This window comes from Psammomys obesus, unplaced genomic scaffold (assembly GCF_907164565.1).
Source record: "Psammomys obesus unplaced genomic scaffold, mPsaObe1.curated_primary_1811, whole genome shotgun sequence".
Lineage (NCBI taxonomy): Eukaryota > Metazoa > Chordata > Mammalia > Rodentia > Muridae > Psammomys > Psammomys obesus.
The window spans coordinates 24,001,185-24,021,910 of NW_026592510.1; the positions used below are offsets into that span (position 1 = coordinate 24,001,185).

General features: G+C 40.1%; 1 protein-coding gene across 1 annotated transcript; it reads right to left on the bottom strand.

The window, feature by feature from the left end:
• Positions 1 to 8,540: 8,540 nt before the first annotated feature.
• LOC129681983 (oocyte-secreted protein 3-like) lies at positions 8,541 to 17,539 on the bottom strand. Its single transcript, XM_055614199.1, has 4 exons — positions 17,467 to 17,539; positions 13,536 to 13,675; positions 11,202 to 11,299; positions 8,541 to 8,634 (listed from the first exon to the last, which is right to left on the bottom strand). Exons 1-4 carry the CDS (start codon positions 17,537 to 17,539, stop codon positions 8,541 to 8,543), a joined length of 405 nt encoding a protein of 134 aa, XP_055470174.1.
• Positions 17,540 to 20,726: the final 3,187 nt, after the last annotated feature.

Sequence of the window (20,726 nt, forward strand, 5' to 3'; positions counted from 1 at the left end):
TAGGGAGACCTGATTGCCAAGGACAATATCCATACAGCTTATTTTGAAAAATTTTAATTTAAAATTTTATTTTTTGAGAATTTCATAGATGGGTATGTATTTATATCATTTCAAATCCCTCTTTCCCTTCCAACTCCTCCCATGTCACTCCATATACTCTCAAATTCATGACCTCTTATTATTTTATATATGTGTATACACATATGTGCAACAGTAAATGGACTCAGTAGTGTGTGTGTGTTTAGGGAGGACCACTTGAGGTTGGACAACCGAGCAATCAGGGGCTTGTCCTTGTAGGAAACTGTCTATAGATCTTCACCTAGGGGTGGGGCCTTGTGAGAGTTCTCTCCATCTATATTGGCATGTGGTGTGATCATTATGTAGGTTTTATTTACACCACTGTATTTTTTTGATATTTCATGGGTATAGCATCCCTCTCAAGTCTAGAAATGACACTATCTTGCAGCTGGTATCCTGGTCCTCTGGATCTTACAATTTTTCCATCTAGTCTCGGCCTGTGAACTATGACAATGACAATGGGGATAAACAACAGCTGTCTAATTACATTTAAAGCCCACTTACTAGGTGAGTATTTGTGCCTGATACTATTAAACTAGTCAAGTACAGGTGAATATGCACATGAATATTTATCTTTGGACCCTCAGGAAAGAGTGGCTCCCACCACTCAACAAAGAAGTTTTTTTCTTTCTCTTTCTTTTTTTCTTTTTCTTTTTTTAAACTAATTTTCTTTCTTCTTCTTTATCAAGCAGGTGTAGGCTACTACAGGGATTCACAACTAGTGAAAATGCAGAGAATAAATGACTGTGGGGAGCCTAGCTTCAACTGGTATATAAATATAATGTACTCCTGTACCTAAGGCTCAGGGGACATCCTTTTTGTACTTTAGAGAAATGATACTGATGGACTATTTTTTTTTTTACCTGTCTATCATGTACCATATGCTCTTTTGAAATATGCATACATTGTAGAACAGCTCAACATAGATCGTCTTATCAGGAATACTTATGCCCAAAGTTTGAGTCACACATTGGTTTTTGTAAATTTCTGAATTTTCCTTCAGAGTGGTCTCAGAAGAAGTCTTCAATATGCTTTAGGAAAGATGCTCTCTCATAGGCAGCCACTATTCCTTTGGGGATGGGCTCTAGGTTTAAGATATCTGAGCACACATTCTCAGCCACTATATATGTGTGAAAGTCTGCATCTTGTGGTTTTGGTGTTAATCTTTACTGGATCTATTTTTGCATGACTTTGATCCCAATACTCAAAAGGACCAAGAATCCATGGCTGTTTTTTTTTTTTTTTTTTTTTTTTTTTTTTTTTTTTTTTTTTTTTTTTGTTTTTTTTTTTTTTTTTTTTTTTTTTTTTTTTTTTTTTTTTTTTTTTTGGTTCCACGGTGGATTTAAGCTCAGTCTGGGCTACCTGAGAGACTGTCTCAAAAAACAAAGCAACAATACAACAATACAAACATACAAAATTTCTGTTTAATCCTTTATTGGCATTGGTTTTGGAAAAATATTTTGCTCAGTGCCTCCTCACAAAGTTCTTGAAGGACAAGATAGTCTTATGGTTCTTTTCCATGTATCATAAAGATTAGCAAATGAAGAATGCACTGACTAGCTTTTCCTGAACTGGAACTCCAGGTGTCCATATAGTTCCCTAGGAAACGTCTTGTGTGATGGTGAAGGTTCTTGGCTGACACTGGACTTGCCTCATTCCCAAGCTTCCTGTTAACTGTCACCTAGTGTATAACTGTGCTATTCCTGATCTTTTAAAGATCTCCTTGTTTATTTGCATTATACCTTTTGGTTTTTATGGGAGCTGAATGGCTTTGGAATGGGAAAAAAAAGGAGGAATGGGTTAAGGTCTATTCCAGTCCTGGCACTGAAGTCCAGGACTTGACACCAAAGCCTCGAACCTTGCTTTTTCTGATTTTGAACCAGCTTTGCCTAGGCAGAGTGAGGTTTAGGTGAATGAAGCTGCCATCTGTACAAAGGGTTGAGACCACTGTAGGGTACTTCCTTTGCTAGAATTCAGTTAATTGGATATACAAATAGAAAATACACATTCTTATTAGTTTCTAAGCAGAAATTGTGGTAATGATACAAGCAGGGGAGACTTGAACCCCTACTAGGTATAACTTAACCTAGATTTGAGACAAGTGTGCAGTGGGTAGTCTGGACTTTGGAAAGCTGTCATGTACCCTCTTACCAAATTATAAAGTGACAATGTATGAATCACCGCCATTCAGCATACAGCTGCAATTCCTTAGATGCTAGCTTGAAATGACGACAGTATTGACAAAAGTACTGGAGAAACACGAGTGCATGGTCAATATTTTGTGTGTCTGGAGAAACCAGCCCATTGGCACAGCATCCATGGGACAAAGAATGGGAAGGTTGCTAACACTGCCTCGGAGGACTGAGAGAACAACCGTGTCAGTGGACTCAGAACTTACCATCTGCTCCTGAATTTCTATGACAGAATGGTTTGGTTCAGGAGGAGCTGTTTCCATCTTTTTGCATCTGCGTCTTTGTGTACTTGCTTGTGGAAGCCAGGGTTTGATGTCAGGTGTCTTCCTTTCTTGTTCTCCACATTATTTACTGAGGCAGGGCCTTTTGCTGGCAAGTCTAGTTAGCTAGCCTGCCCAGAGCATCCTTTGTCTCTCTGCTTCCAGAACACTGGGACGGTATGCATGCCATCATGCCCCGTCCCCTTTAATTTGCCTGTTTGGGATCCAATATTTAGTTTGGCACTGTAAGCTCCTTATTTACTGATCCATTTATCCAGCCCCTGGGGGGAGGCTGTTTTTTTAACCCCAAGATAGGGTTTTTCTGTGTAATCCTGGCTGTGTTAAAACTTTGTAGAACAGGCTGGTCTTGAACTAGGAGATCCGCCTGCCTCTGCCTCCCGAGTGCCAGAGACCAGATGCAGTAAAAGATCTTTAAGATACGTTTTTATTTTATGTGCATTGGTATTTTGCTTGCATGTATATCTATGTGAGGGTATCAGATCTTGGAGTTACAGCCAATTGGGAGCTGCCATGGGGATTTTGGGAATTGAACCCAAGTCTTCAGGGATAGCGTCAGTGCTCTTAACTGTTGAGCCATCTCTCCAGCCCAGGGAAGGATATTTTTTTTGGGGGGGGGGTTTCTTTTTTAAAAATTTTTATTAATTACAGTTTATTCACTTTGTATCCCCCCCCCGTACCTCCTTCCGTTCTCCCCTCCCAATCTTCTCCTCCCTCCCCCTTCTCCACCCATGCCCCTCCCCAAGTCCACTGATAGGGGAGGTCCTCCTCTCCTTCCTTCTGATCCTAGTCTATCAAGTCTCATCAGGAGTGGCTGCATTGCCTTCCTCCGTGGCGTGGTAAGGCTGCTCCCCACTCAGGGAGAGGTGATCAAAGAGCAGGCCAATCAGTTCCTGTCAGAGACAGTCCCAGGGAAGGATTTTAGTATTCTGTTCACATGTCTGACCTCTCTCTACTCTAGTGGGTCTCAGTCTCCATTGACTCTCTTCCGAGCAAGCTCATAGGCTTTATTACTGCACACAGCAGGGACTAGTTCTCAATAGGCAAGCTATCAAAAACTAGTGAAAACAAGACTGGTAATTGCTTTGCCCCAGCTCCCACTTTTCTGTTAATTTAGCCTAGAAATATAAAAACTAAATTAGCTCTATTTAGAGGCACAATAATACACACAATAAAAACTTTTATTTATAGATTGTGGTTACACCAATGGTTAAAAACACTGATAGATTATTTTCAAAGGCATCACAAAGGGTTATAGTATATTAAAATAAAATAAAAACATGCAATTATATAAATACCAAAGGCTGTGACATATTCTTAAACTTTGTGTCGCTGTGGTCAGTCAATGGTGAAAGGATGGATGAAAAGGTCTTTGAAGAGAATGATTCTTTGTCCCATAAGGAGGTTTTGACTGTGGGGAAAAAGTTCAGCAACTGATATTTACTATTTTAAGATCCCAAGGCTCAAGAATATTTTTCTTCCATTATAGGGGCTTTTAAATTTTATTTTATTTTTAATGGAGTAACAGTAATAGCACTATTGATTCTTCAATATATATCAATCACTGTCCTAAAAAAATTTTTTTTAATGCAACAACCTTATATGTTGGTAATTATGACCAAGGAATTGGGGGAGAACATGATCAAAAATATATTTAAATTTAAAAATTGTTTTAAATAAAATATAAAATAAAAAATTTAAATGGAGGTAGGATATCTGCAGACATTCACTTCCCCCTCCTCTCCTTTAAATCCATTCCCTCAGTCTCACCCCTAACTCTGTAACGGTCCACTTGCTGAAGCCTCTCCTTCCCCCCTGCCCCCATCTCCAGTGCTCAGATCTTCTCCTCTAACCTTCCTTCTCCCCACTCATCCTATTAACCCAGCCCCCAACTCCAGCAAGCATTTCCCAGGAACCCACCAGTTAAGCCTGCCAGGGAAGCAAGTAGGTCAGCTAAGCAGGTAGGTAACCTACAGGTTTTCAATCTCTCTTCCCTCTAAATCCAGTCCCCGATATCATCCTAATCTCTGTAGCAGATTACTGGTGGTGCCTCTCCTCACACCCCACCACCATTTCTAAGGGGGATTAAGCAGATACTGGTGGAACACCGTGCTTTCATCCTTCCTGTGGAGGTCCTCAGCCCCGTGCCCTTCCATTCCTAAATGTCAACTCCTAATACCTAGAAACACATTCTCCCTGGAACACGCAGTGGCAGCACCTGGCAAGATCCCAGAATTCCCTACCAAGCAAGACACACCCACCACATATGGGGACTTGAAACCTCTGTTAAGAGTTATCAGTGAGCAGTGTTTGTTGTTGATTCCTATTATTTTGTTGTTGTATTATGTGGGATTTTTTTTCCCTGCTGGGATTATTTATTCCTTGTAGTTTTTCTTGGCGTGGTTAACCTCTTCAAATTGAAGTTTTCACAGTAAAAATGGCCATTCTACCAGAAGTGAACTATAGATTCAGTGCAATCCCTATCAAGATTCCAACACAAATTTTCACAGAATTGAAAGGATAAATTTCAGCTTCATATGGAAACACTGAACCCAGGACAGCTAAAACAATTCTGAATAATGAAAGAACTGCTGGAGGTATCACTATTCCCTATTTCAGGTTGTGCTATAAAGCTATAGTAGTAAAAACAGCATGGTATTAGCACAACAACAAACATGTTGATCAATTTAATTGAGTGGATAAAATCTATGGGCACCTGATTTTTGATAAAGAAGCCAGAAATACACCCTGGAAAAAAAAGACAACATTTTAAACAAATGGTGCTGGTCAAACTGGATGTCTGTAGAAGACATGTTGAAGAATGCAAATAGACCCATATTTATCACTGTGTACAAAATTCAACTCCAAATAGATCAAAAAGACATTGAATTTGATGGAACAGAAAGTGGACAAGAGCCTTGAATTCACTGGCATAGAAAAAGACTTTCTGAACAGAACACTGGTACTATGATCAACAATTAATCAATGGGACCTCATGAACCTGGGAAGCTTCTGCATGACAAAGGGCACCATCATTCCAACAAAGTGGTAGGCTACAGAATGGGAAAAGAGTTCTACAAAATACACATCTGATAGAGGACTAAAATCCAAAATATATAAAGAACTCAAGAAACTAGATATCAAGAAAACAACCCAATCAAAAATGGAATAAAGATATAAACAGAATTCTCAAAAGAAAAAACTCACATAGATGAGAAACATTTAAAGCGATGTTCAATATGCTTAGTCATCAGAGAAATACAAATTAAAATGATTGAGATTTTATCTTATGCCCATAAGAATGGCCAAGATCAATAAAACAAATGAAAGCTCATGATGGCAAGGAATTGGAGTAAGGGAAACACTCATCCACTGCTGTGGGCGTTCAGATTTGTACAGCCATTATGGAAATCACTGTGGTGGCTCCTCAGGAAGACAGGAAGAGATCTACCACAAGTTCCATTTATGCCAAGCATATATAGTTTTGGGCATATACCCAAAGGATGCATCATTCTACCATAAAGACACTTACTCAACTATGTTTATTGTTGCTCTATTCACACTAGCCAGAAAATGGAAATAGTCTAGATGTCTCACAACAGAAGAATGGATAAGGAAAATGTGCATTTTCACAATAGAATATTATTCAGCCATTAAAAAGGAAATTATGAAATGTACAGGTAAATGGACAACCAGAAAAAAAATATCCCGAGTAAGGTAACCCCGGCCCAGAAAAACAAATATTATGTATTCACTTATATGTGGATATTAGCTATTAATTCAATGGTAATCAAACTACACAATCTGTAGAACCACAGAGGTTAAGTATAGAGTAAGGGACTAGGGGGCAAATATATCTCCTTAGGAAAAGGAAATAGAATAGATATGGATGGACAAAGATGAACAATTGGAATGGGAGGATCAAGTAGGGAGCAGAATGAAGGAGGGAACAAAGGAAGAGATAGTTAAAATTAAGGGCCATTTGATGGGTAGTATGGAAACATAACACAGTAGAAGCTTCTTAAAACATGTACATATATGATCTAAATGCAACCACCAAGTAACAGGAGAGACAGCTCCAAATGGACATCCTTTGTCACCAAATGAAGCTTCCAGAACTGGGAATGGGTTGTATCTAATTGAGTTGTTGGACAAAGGAGTATCATGGGAACTCCCAACAACCCAGGTTGCCAAGGCTATTGGTTGTTTTCCACAAACTGATAGTACTGTCCTATTGCTGAAGACAAGACTTCAACAACTCACGGAACACAGAGAAGTTGAGCTGGTGCCTACCTAGAGCCTTCACCATTATAAAGTCGTGTTCTTGGTACTGGAAGGTACTCTCATGCTACCAAAGAAGAAACACAAACACTAACTCCTCTACAAATGCTTCGAGATACAATTGTGTCCTGACTGCCAGACATTCTAGTGCAACGCCGCCACAAAGCTTGTAGAAGTAACCTACCAATATCTGATTTTACTTAAGGCTCACTCCTTAAGTAAAAGATGGAACCTATATCCATTGCTGCTTAGGTGAGCAAAATCTTGAGACTAGATAGCCCAGGGACCTAGAGGGGAAGCCAAATACTGCTGTTCTACCAAAGGAGCCTAGCAATAAATGATTTCCAATGACATTCTCTTTTCACACATCAGAGAAGCTTCCTTCTCTATCTGATGGGAACAGAGACCCACAGCCAGATAGTATGCAGAGTGGCTACTATTCTAAATGAGATGTCTCCATCAAATCTCTCCCTTCAGGGCTCAGAAAGCCAGAGGAAGAAGAGGTGGAAAGAATGTAAGAACCACAGAGGATTCAGGACACCAAGGAAACAAAGCCCTTTAAACAACAAGATTGACACAATATTAATTCCTAGAGACCGAAGCAGTATACACAGGGTCCTCCCATTAGTCTGCACTTGATGGGGTCCTAGATCTGAAAGGCAAAGTGGACACATGTTCTTCTCCTTAACATAGAAGCTAGCTCCAATCAATAAACACTTGGAAATGAAAATTTAGTTTTCTCCAAGGGAGTCTCATTGGGGAAATAAATTCTTCTTAAGGGTAGGCTGCATGCCTACTTAATGTAGACAGTCGATGGCCAACAGAAAATGAGCTCTAGCGCATCCTTGGAGGTTCCTTTTTTACGTGATGTCTCTCTTTAAAAATTTTTATTTCTCCCACTTGTCTGTCTCTTTGGCCTATCAGCCCTTTGAGTATATATTATGGCTTCAAGTTTTATGTTTTTATGGAATTCCTGAGAGTGTCAATGTGTAAGTCTATGTCTATATCTGTTTCTTGTGCCTTTTCTTGGGATTTTTTCCTTCTGTTTGTTTTGTCTTATTGTGATGTTTTTGCTTTTGTTTTACTTTATTATTATTCTTTAGAAGACTTTCTGTTTTCTAATGGCAGACAGAAAGGTGGTAGAACCAAATGTGAGGGGTGGTGGGGAGGATCTGGGAGGAATAGAGGGAGGAAGACCATATCAGGATGTACCATATGAAAAAACCTCTACTCTTAAGAAAAAAATAAATATACTATTCTTCGACAAACTTACACATTTGCATAATATATTTTGTTTTCTTCCACCCATTAGTTTCTCTTATCCCCTTTCATGCCTTTGAAATCACCTCTCCCCTTTTTACTCACGTTTCCCTTCTATTTTTATTTTCTTAAATTTTTTTCTGTTTGAATGTTGTATGTCCTTCTCTCTCTCACACACATGCACACACACACACACACACACAGAGAGAGAGAGAGAGAGAGAGAGAGAGAGAGAGAGAGAGAGAGGGGTTTACTTAGGATTGCTTGCATCAACAAAGGTAGGGAATATTTACTGAAATGTGGGTAACCCTCCAGTGGCTTTTCCACAGAAGAGACTGACTCTCTTCACCATTAACTGTAAGTAGCTCCTCTGAGAGGGGTGGCGCCTCATGAATCCCACCCTCCTGGGTCAAGAATAATTTTTGAAAGTTGAGTGCTCTGTGAGTTGGAGCTAGCTAAATTTAGGCCCCAAAGTAGGAGCGATATGGTGGTACATAATCCATCTTTTATGAGCAGGAGCCACATAGACCTCATTTTCTAAAGACCTACAGAAAAAATAGAGAAAATGGCTATCAAAGACACGAGTGTTTCCAAAGAAATCTTGAATATATTTGACACCCAGTGGTAAATCATAAATGTTTTGCTCATACTATTTTTTTTTCAGGGGCACCATTTTGTGACAAGACACAAAGAGAATGTTTTAAATTGGTAAGTTCAGAACTTTTCTACCCTTTCTTCCATTACAGACATTGGCTTTGGATTCGATTGTGTAATTTCAAATGCTCGAAGGTAAAATATTTACCGTCAAGGAAAGGCACTCAAGAATGAAGAGAGGGTGATGAAGCTGGACCTAACTGTAGGCTTTCATCAAGTTGTACAGTGACTGTGCATGACTCATTCCCACTGAGTGCAACATGGTTGAGATAAACATAGGCTATTTCTCAAACAAATACAAAATGTAACGGATAATTTTTGCTTTGATCCTAAACTATGAATGTTTACATATGAATTTTTGGCCCTTGTAGAAACTCTTACCCAGATATCGCTTAGGAGGGGACGGCCACAATGATTGCAGCGCTTGTTCTGTACCAGGGACCAGCACCGATCAGGAAAGCCCATTTGTGGATGATCAAAAACACGAGTGTTTCCACAGTAAGAACAAAATAATAAAAACAGGAATTAGAAAGCAGTGTGAGGCATAAAGCTCACCATCCCTAGGCTTTAATGCTAGCCTTAACCCAACATTTTAGTGATTCAGTAGCTTTAAAAACTTAGATTTCCTAGCTGTGTTATTCATGTTCAATAGCCTCAGACTCACTCAGTATCCTCCACTGAGGGCTAATAAGTTCATGGATACAGAAATTATTCTCAGTTAAAAAAAGAACACTTCCAGAAAATTCTGTGTTAGAGTAACTGGCTGAAGGGGAATCTCCCAAAGTTGAACTACCAGGTTACCAGGAGCTAACTGTCTGATTACTTTTATTTAAAGATTGTATTTGATTAATAAATTATGTGTGTGTGTACATGAGTGCAGTGCCCACAGATTCTGTAGGAGATTACAGACTCCTCTGGAGCTGGGGCTAAGGCTTTGTTGTGAACTGACAGATGTGGGTGCTCAGAACCAAACTCAGGCCCTCTGGAAGAGCAGGAAATGCTCTTAGTGTCCAAGTGGATTCCATAGTAATGGGAAGAGGGACTGCCTCTGACATAATCTGATTGGCCTGCTCTTTGATCACCTCCCCCTAAGGGGGGAGCAGCCTTACCAGGCCACAGAAGATGACAATGCAGCCACTTCTGATGAGATCTGATAGACTAAGATCAGAAGGAAGGAGAGGAGGACCTTCCCTATCAGTGGAGTTGGGGAGGGACATGTGTGAAGAAGGGGGAGGGACGGTGGGATTGTGAGGGGAGGAGGGGGGCTTATGGGGGGATACAAAGTGAAAAAAGTGTAATAAATAATAATAATAATAATAAAACAAAACTGAGCCACCTCTCCAGCCCCCAACTGCTGTAATTTCAGACTATGTCAGCGAGTCATCTTGGAGCATGACTTCTATAAACTCATTAGCCAGCACAGTGCACAAAAAGTGTCGTTAAAAAAAAAAAAAAAGTGTTTTCAGGTCATTTTGCCAAATTTAAATCTGGGGCTTTCTGGCTATGTGAATCTGGAAAATTATTTGATGTGTTTGTGCCTAATTTTCTGTCACTAAGTTGACACAGTATTCATGTTGAACACACAGAGTTGATGGTGAGGATTCAAGTGCCCTGGGTTCACAGATGCTACGGGTGGCATACGTCAGAGCTCAGTGGTTACTGTCATTAGCAAGGACTGAGTCGTATTTTTTACCTAAATGCTAATGCCATACACTTTAATTCCAACTTACTTCAGGACTTATAAACTTACTGCTTAAACCAGATATCTGGGTTTCAAAAAGCTTAATCTTCCATGTCATTTAGTACTGAATTGTCTTCAAACTTAGAGGGTGGAATTAATTCTTATTTGACTTTCTGAACTCTAATTTTTGAATAACCTAGAGTCTCAGTCTCCCTTCCTTCCCTCCCTCCCTAACTTCCTCTGGGATTCCTCTAAGGGCCTTGTGCTTGCTATGTAAGTACTCAACCACTGAGCTCTATCCCCAGGGCTCTTTTTATACTGAGACAGTCTCGCCTAGTTTTTATGGCTGGCTTTGAACTCACTGAGTAGTGTCAGACAGGTAGCTAGTTTTACCTGACTGGCACAAGGCCCACTTAGGGTCCTTTTGATTGTTCAAAAGATCAAAGCCAATCTGTGTCGGTAAGAAGTTTCAATGGATATCGTGTGCCAATGTTGGTACGATGCAGTTGGCTTGGCAGCATGTCCTGATAACTTCTCAGGGAACAGATGGATGAACAGAGAAGACCCACTCACGGCTTTCTAACTTGTGTCACTTCTTGACCTAAAATTTGGCCTCTGAGTAGGGACTGCAGTAGAGGTTAAGATGGACTGACATGTTGCAGACACATAGATACATAAGAATTCAAGGTTTGTGGACAGCAATACTATGTTTTGGTCAAGAGATGTTGGAGTTGAATCAAAGAGCCAGTGGGGGGGGGGAGGGGTGTTTGCACTGACCTGGGAATCACACACTTCAGCTTAAGCTCAACATAAAAAGTCATAAATCTGGGCATATTGGTGAGCCGTGTATACAAGACAGGGCTATCAGCTACCATCTGTTGAGATAAGAGATCTTTGAAGTATACATATTGTTTATCACAATACATTTTAATATATTCAAATAAGAAATTAAGAAAGATATCATTTGCCAGTCTACCAACCCAAGAAATAAAGACAGCCAAATTAATGTGCTTAACATTCTCTCTGCATTGTGGAAGCATGTAACAAATAGAAAATAAAGCAACACACTTTACGTACGATTGTGAATCAGATTGGCAAGAGGCTGGTCACATTGTCCTGGGAGCTTTTCCACTAGACTTTTAAAATCAAAATTATAGGAAGTATTTCCTTCTTACTTAGATGGAAACTTGCTCTATGAGGATTTTAAAGATGAAGAAATGAGATACTCTTTCTGATATTACTGACTTCAAACACAGTATTTGGCCTTTACTTTGAATGTTCAAGTTTCTAAAAGCACATCAGAAGGAAGACTGTTAACTAAAAATAATGATGTATCTATACTGACCAACTGGATTTCCTGAGTGTGAAATGCATATCCATTTCACAAATAAGTTACAACTCGATGGTTTTGCCATACTGGGTTCTAGTTCTGTAACAACTTGATCCTCCGTTATTTATGCTCTTGGGATCACATTAGATATGTTGTATGATCTCAGTTAATAGAAAGGTTCCAAAGTCAGTAACTTGTTGAATTGATTAGCTGCAGCATGTCCTGTAAGATTGGATGATCCATAGAGTTGCCAAGGTCTGAAAGATTCATCTCATCCAGCCTTCAAATCAAGAAGTGAGACAGATGGACACTATTAAAATTGGTTGGCAGTTTAGACTGTGACAATTGTAGAAATTGTCTGCCCACAGCAAGGAGTAAGGAGAGAATATCAGTGTGGGTATTTTGACTGGTTTCTTAGCTGAGACACTTGCACTTTAGGATAGGTAGCTCTCTGTTATATGTGTGTGGGGGGGCTGTGCCTGCAGGTGCTGAATATCTGCTCCTCATCACCGGATTCCAGTTGTACCCTTCTCTTTCTGGATGGAGGCATCAATATTGTCTCCCCAAATTCTGCAGTGTCCCTTGTGGAGAAGACTGTCCCCATTTGATAACTGTGGGCTTCACTTCTGTGAAGGGCTCTACATATGACACTTGCCTTTAGTTGCTAAAAACCTCAAAATGCCTTTGGATTTCTTTTGATGGGTGCACATGAACAAATCAGTGTCTGGCATCTTGCTGTAGGTAGGCACAGGCTTGAGAAACAGACTGAGATCGACAATATACTACAAGGCAGAAGAGACTGGAAGATCTTTGCGTAATTTTGTTTAAGTTATTCTATGCTCATGACATGAAGTTTAGGTTCCTAGAAGACACACTTATTTCCATGACTACAGCAATGCAAATTAAGGCAGGATAAATGGAATGTTTTAAATTTACCTTGGACGTGCTTGAAACTCCCTACGCCAAAGTCTCCTTTCAGTTTTCCTTATAGATGCTGAAGTACGATTGGTTTCAATGAAACATATATACATAATACATGCATATACACTCATTACAAGTGAGCAAATTAAATCTATTTCTAGTTCAGGACCATCCCAGATCATTCTTGCACCTTAACTTCCTGGGATAACTTCGATCAAAAGACTACACCTCTGTTTTCCTCCTTTGGACCCTGAGCCATTGTTAACATAAGGCCTGGGCACTGAGCACCAAGGAGGAGGAGGAGGAGTGCGTGTTACACTCAGGGATAAGCTATAGTTTAGTGACAGAGACAGATCTATAAGTCAAGTACAATAAGATACTTCACTAGGGATATTTTCTGTGGATTTTTCTAGTCACTGTTCCTTTTATTCTGCTTACCCCAGAGCTATCACAGAACTTAGGCCGGGCATCAGCTGGCCTTGTCTTTGATCCTTGGACTGCTATCTACTAACTTCATGTGTTTGGTTACACGGCTAGCCTTGATGCCTCACTTCTTCACTCTGTAAGAGCGGAAGCAGAACTGATCCTGTAGGAAATGATGTGTGCCATATTAACAGAACCTTAATTCATTTTGATAGAAAAGTCTATCATTTTCTTATTAACGCCAAGTATCCTATACACATAAGTCTCCGGTGAATGAATAGAAGTGACAAAAACATTGTGTTTCTTTTAGGCTATGGCGCTAGGTTGGCATTATCTGTGTGCATACATATTACATGCATACATATTAAAATAAGAATGAAAACAACAACTGGAAGGACTTTACAGATGGCAGCGGGCAAAACAGTTCCTTCTCTTACCTCTACAACAATCCCACAGGAAAAGGTAGGATATACAAACTCAAGTTCATCTGGTCCCACAGACGTCACTATGCAGACTGTCCCTAGGAATACTTCATCAGAGTTTTCAGGTTCACTTGGATGAAACAGTACCGGTTTAGCTATAACATGAATATGAAATTAACTGCATTGCACTGATACTGTTGAAAGAGAAGAAAAAGCAGTCAGCTGCTCCACCTAAATATGTAGCAACGGATTTTGAGCTGGATTAGGGGACATCCAATTTAAATATACTTTAGGGATGCAAAAATAAGATGATTCCTTTCATGATATGAATCCCCTTTTCTTTACTTTCCATTGATGTCCCTCAGATGGAATCACTTGCAAAACTTGCAAAACACTTAGAAGTTCTGCCTGAGATTAACTAAAGTGGCTATTTAGAATGAAAGCAGAGGTATGTACTTTTATCAGAGTGCTATTGCTGGGTACCATGTTCCCCAATCCTTGGTGACTCTGTAAAACTTAATCTCTCTCTCTCTCTCTTTCTCTCTCTCTCTCTCTCTTTGTGTGTGTGTGAGGTCAGAAGATGATGTTGTATGTCTTTCTCAGAAGCTTCTTTATTTTTTAAAATGCAGCTCATTTGTTTTTGTCGTGAAATTTTTTCCATAGGATGGTAGAAACATTACATAGTCTTTATTACTTGGTAAGATTTAAGGGTAAAGTCATTCGGTCAGGATTTTATTGCTTCCCAGTCTCAGATAGCTAACTTCATAATTAGGACTTTTTTTTTTCATTTGGGGCTTTGGTGTTGCCTTTTTTCCCCTCCCTTATCTTTTTTAAAATTATTTGTTAATTACACTTTATTCACTTTGTATCCCCCCTGTGGTTCCCTCCCTCCTACCATCCCAAATCCCTCCCTTCCTCCACCCTCTGCATGCATGCCCCTCCCCAAGTCCACTGATAGGGGAAGTCTTCTTTTCCTTCCTTCTGATCCTAGTCAATTAGGTCTCATCAGGATTGGCTGCATTGTCTTCTTCTGTGGCCTGGTAATGCTGCTTCCCCCTCAGGGGGAGGTAATTAAAGAGCAGGCAATCAGTTCATGTCAGAGACAGTCCCTGTTCCTATCACAATGGAACCTACTTTCCTATCACAATGGAACTCACTTGGATACTGAACTGCCATGGGCTACATCTATGCAGGGGTCTTAGGTTATCTCCATGCATAGTCCTTGGTTGGAGTATGAGTCTCAGGAAAGACCCCTGTGCTCACATTTTTTGGTTCTGTTGCTCTCCTTGTGGAGTTCCTGTCCTCTCCAGATCTTACTGTTTCCCACTTCTTTCATGAGATTCCCTGCACTCTGCCCAAAGGTTGCCCATAAGTCTCAGCATCTGCATTGATAGTCTACAGGGCAGAGCCTTTCAGAGGTCCTCTGTGGCAGGCTCCTGACTTGTTCCTTCTTTTCTCCTTCTTCTGATGTCCAGCCTCTTTGCCTTTCTGGATAGGAATTGAGCATTTTAGCAAGAGTCCTCCCTCTTCATTAGTTTCTTTAGATGTATAGATTTTAGTAGATTTATCCTATATTATATGTCTATATGAGTGAGTATATACCGTGTGCATCTTTCTGCTTCTGGGATAGCTCACTCAGGATGATTTTTTCCAGATCCCACCATTTATTTTAAGACAGGTTTTCTCACTGAACCTGGAGCCTGCCAACCTTGCCAGAATAGCTGGACAACAAACCCTGGCAAGCCTCTTGTCTCTGCTTCCCCATCACTGGCTCTTTCTGTGGGTGCTGGAGATCTGAACTCAGATCTTCGTGCTTGCATGGAAAACACTTTACTAGTTGAACCATCTCTATAGCCCCCAGGTTTAATTGTCAGGCTATGGCTGTGTGGCAAATAGTAGCAGACATATAGCTCATGTGGAGAGAAGATGTGAGTCTTTCAAGGTCAAAGAATGAATCAAGAACCAAGACTGAATATTATGCTCTTTGGAGCCACTACACTGCCTCGGCCTGGAGATTAGAATGTTCAGTTTCTGCCTCTGCCGGAATCTTCTCCTGACCATGGGATAGAGCTCCAATTAGCTGTGAGATATACAAAGGATGGTTGACGTAGTTCTCTTCAGCATGCACATGTTTTAGATGGAACGCATGTTGTTTTTTACTTCACTTTCATCTGTGTTTCCCCATCCCAGCCAACAGCACCACCCTTATCCAACAGTGAAGCCCAAAGGCCTTAGGATGGAGTCCCCGTTCCCACTTCCCTTTCTTCCCAGATAGTCTCCTATGGGGTCTTCTCACTTTTGCTTTCAAAACTGAGCCTCCATCTATTTCTGCATGGCCATACCCTAGAATCCACCACTGTCCCTTCGAGGGGCAACCTCAGCAGCCCTGAGGAGAAGCTCACTGCCTCCAGCCTCATTTCTTTTATTCTTCGCAGCTGCCCTATTTGATGGAAGCATCCTCTTGCTTACACTCCTTCCTTACCATTTCAGAAACCTCCACTTCCCTGTCTAGCACTTTAACTTTCTTTTTTCTTTTTGCCCTTATATTACTTTCAAGTAATATTTTTTTTCAGCTAAAAAGAAATGTTTAATTCATTTTGGTCCTATTTCATCAACTTGGAGTATCACATCTGTAAGAGGCATTTTGTACAATTCTCTTTTCATTTTATATAAAGGCAAAGAATAGGGACTGTTTCCTGCCCTCTAACACCCCACCCTTCTTGTAAGCAGTGACAGTATCATTCCTAATATTCTCCACAGTAATTGTGCTGCCTCCAGAAATTCACCTTTGTACTCCAAATACTATAATAATAATAATAATAATAATAAATAAACTAATAAACTTTCCTTCTGAGACATTACAACAGTTTATATGGAAAAACTCTTAAGTTAAATTCTGACTCCTTTGGGCTGAGTCTCTGGTAGTCTGCAGGGCTTGAAGGTATTTTAAATGAGTTCTGTCCCATTTTGTCTTATGGAACATGATACCATGCCAGTAGTGAAACAAGGTTGTTCAATTATTTGAGAAACTGTTAGATGTTCTGGGATCTGAGAGCAGCTTGCGGTCAGCCTGATTGGGATGTTGAAGGCTAGTCTATATATCACTGGGTTGGCTGTAGGCAAACACTGGAGTTTTTAAAATCTTAAGAAGATTTTAAAAATCTTTAAAAGAATTGTACAGTGATGTGGGGTGGGAAGAGAGATTACATAAATAAAGCTAATTAAGAATGTGTGGTTGACTGTCCTGATGAGACCTGATAGGCTAGGGTCAAATAGAAGGTCCTTACCCATGGACTAGGGGAAGGGCATAGAGGGAGAAAAGGGAGGGAGGGTGGAATTAGGAGGAGAACGAGGAGGGAGAGGGCCACAGCCAGGATACAAATTTAATAAATTATAATAAATAATAAAAATATGAAAATAATAATAAAATAAAAAATAAAAAAATAAAAAATAAAATAAAATAAAAAATAATAAAATAAAAAAAGAATGTATGGTTAAATAGTACAGGTAGGAAACTGAAAGACAGATAAGTAGCAGGAAGAGGGACTCAGACAGAAGAACAGATGGCTCAAGGGTGACCTGGTAGAAAATTGAAGAGTGCTTCTGTAGGAAAAAATGTGTATGTGTGTGTGGGGGTGGGGTGGGGTGGAGGTTGGGATTGGAACTCAACTCTCAACAAAATCAACACTTTGATATCAGAACACCTTCACTCATGGTGAGCAGGGAAGAGAAGCCATAGGCCAATGAGGACTAAGTCTGTAAAACCTGTATGCTGGGCCAATAATGTTCTAGTAACCCAGGGGGAGATAACATATAGGACAAGGAATTAGTAAGTCATTAACTTTTCAGATGGAACAATAAACCTCTCAAAACCAAGAGCCGCAAAACTCATGGTCATAAGGAACTACCCCTTGAAAACATTACCAGTCAAGTTCCGTTCTGATACCTGACGCTTGCCCAGAACACCTCCATATCCCGGACACGAACAGCAGCAGTCCTGATACAGCAAAGGCCTTCATTGTGCCAGACCCTGGGCTGAGACTTCCTCTGGTATTGGGTAGTTGAGAGGAACTGGCAAGCCGGAAGTGTTTTTATACCTGAGGCTGTAGTCAGATGTATTCAATGAGCACAATTCAGAGAAGAGGAAAAAAAGAAACCTTTAAGACACCTGAGACTTTCTTTAACATACGGGCTAGAAAAATACAGTGTTGGCTAAGTGAACACAGCTACACATTATGAGGTGCGTTTGAACTGCTTGTTGTAAGGCCTCCAAATGCTTGATAAGGTGGTCAGTTTGCTGGGCAGTCTTTTGGTATTCTATGAGTAGATTCCAGGATGCCACTGACTCTGACACAATGATGTATTATGTCATCTGTGGTTGAAGCCATCTGCACTAGTTTGTGATACATATTTAGTTCAACTGGCTAGTTAGTTAATTAGTTAGTTAGTTAGTTAATTCCTTGACCTAGCAGAAGTTACTCACTATTAACAACTGAGGAAGGAGAGGCTAATAGAGACCCAGTCTTGACCATTTCTAACCCATCTGTTAGAGAGCCCCATGCTCTTCAGGGGTATCATAAGGTCCTTGCTAGAGTGACATGTCTAAGCCTTTAATCTCTTATACCTTTCTAAATGAGCCTTTCTCAACCACCAAAGAGACTTTGAGGGTCCAGGCACCGTGGAGATGTTCTGGGAGAGTGCTGTGTCCTTCCTGGAGAGTCTGTTTAATATAAAGGCTCTAGAAATTCCTCTGATCCACTGTGCTTAGAACACCATGATGAAGGCCAGAAAGCATTTATTTGGAGCTTCCTACTTCAGAGATGAAGAGCCCATGGCCATCGTGACAGGGAGCTTGGTAGTGGGCAGGCAGATGTAGAACTTGACAGTAGGCAGGCAGACATGTGCTGGAGCAGTAGCTGAGAGTTTACATCTTGAGACACAACTACGAGGCAGAGAGAGAGAGAGAGAGACAGAGAGAGGAGAATGAATGAGCACTGGGAACGGTCTTTTAAAATCTCACTGACCATACCTCCTCCAATAAAGCCCTATCCCTTAATCCTTCCTAAACAGTTCTACTATCTGGGGACCTACTATTTAAATATAAAAGCCTGAAGAGGCCATTCTCATTCAAACCAACAGACCAAGAAAGTCCTAAGTTTTCTTTACGTATGTCAGCAAGGATGTTTATTAATGTCTACACTAGTATTTATTGTACAAGTTCAAGACGCTAGTGTTAAATTTTTTATATGATCAACAATAAAATGTACATATGGAAAATGTCCTGGGAAGTCTAATAATGCTTGATGAATTATTTGAAAAACAATTTAATCCACATGAAAAGGATATTGTGGCATAAAAGAGAAGTTCTGTGTATACCTAGAATAAAACATGTAACTTCCAGTTCAAACCTCCTACACCATGCTGTTTAGTTTTTTCCACTTCAGTGGTAGTCTGAGAGGCATCAGATAGATAGATCTGAAAATATCATTAAGTTTTCACAATAACTTAAAAGTTAAATCAGGTATAACAAACTTGACACGAAGTATGTTGAGGCAGAAAGGGGACAGAGTCCTGTTAATCAGATAACTTTAAGAAATCCTATTCATAGGTGTGGTAGTGTACACATTTTATCCTTGAACTCAGGAAGCAGGAGAAGCAGGAGCAGGAGCAGGAGCAAGAAGAACAGAAGCAGGCAGATATCTGTGAGTTTGAAGCCAGCCTGGTCTACACAAGGAGTTCCACACCAACCAGAACTACATAGTAAGAACCTGTCTCAGTTCCCTGACCCCAAACCAAGCCAAACCGAACCAAAATGAAAGAAAATTCATGAAATGATACAAAATGCATGTACAAAACTTGTTAAAAGACATAAACCTAAGGACCTACCTAATATAGTCTTGAATGATAGATATTGTGCTACTTTGTAAAGTTTTTCCAAAGGTATATGTGTGTGTATGAAGCGCACGTGTATGTATAGATACATATATGCTGTATAAATGTGTACTGTGTGCATTCACACAGAAATATATTGTAGATGTACAGATAAATTTAGTCAGTTTTGCATTACCTGTGTGTGGTGTGTGTATATGCGTGTGTGTTTGATGTGTATGTATGTGTGTTCCACAGCATTTTGTTAGTGATGTCTACAGAGGATGAGTCTGTAGGTCATCACTCCAGCCTCCCATACTCTAATTTTTAAAGACTGAGAAGTAATACAAATTTAAGAAAAAGGAAAATTAGAGATTGGATGCCTACATCGTTATTGTACAAAGAAACAATAAAAAAAATAGCAGTGAACGAAAGGGGAGAAGTAGGTCCCCGGGCAAGCTCCCAGTTATTTAAGATGATGAAATCTAGAGTGTAACATACAGCATGGAGACTAAAGCTCACAGCATTGTATTCCATATTGAACCTTTGCTTGCGCGCATGCATGCATGCGTGTGGAGGTGTACGCATGCACACACACACGCATGCACACGGGGGGGGCAGTACACAGAAGGATTTGTTCATTTACTTGGCAGCAAGTATAAAAAAACTTTTCAAGTTGAAATATGTGCCTGTACTTCAAGTGGGTTGAAAATGATTGAGAAATTCTTTTTTATTTCTTTTTTCTCCCCCAGTGCTGGAGACTGAACCTAGGATCTTGAGATTTCTAGGCAAGTGCACTACCACTGAGCTAACTCCCTTAAGAAACTAAGTGGTAAATAGTTACATTTCTCTCTACTGCTACATCTTTATCTCTCATTTTTGCAACAGATTTCCTAAGCCCTGGAGATGAAAATATATATGGAATGTTCTCTAGTCTTAAGGATTTCATGGCATGGTGACTTTGTAGAACTGTTATTAATAAATAATACATCAATTTTTGTGTGTATTTTGTTCTGAGATAGCATCTTATGTAGCCCATGGGTAATCACATCTCTTTTTTTAAAGTGCTGAGGATCTAAAGAAGCTAAACAACAAAGAGGACCCTAGGGAAGATGCTTAATTCTCATTCAGAATGGCAAACAGGATAGATACCAGAAGCAGTGGAACAGAGAGGGAACAGGGTGGGAGCCTACCATAGATGGCCTCTGAAAGGTTCCACCCAACAGGGGATCAAAGCAGATGCAGAGATGCACAGCCAAACTTTGGGCAGAGTGCAGGGACTCTTATGGAAGAAGGGGGGGAGGATAGAAAGACCTGGAGGGGACAGGAGCTCCACAA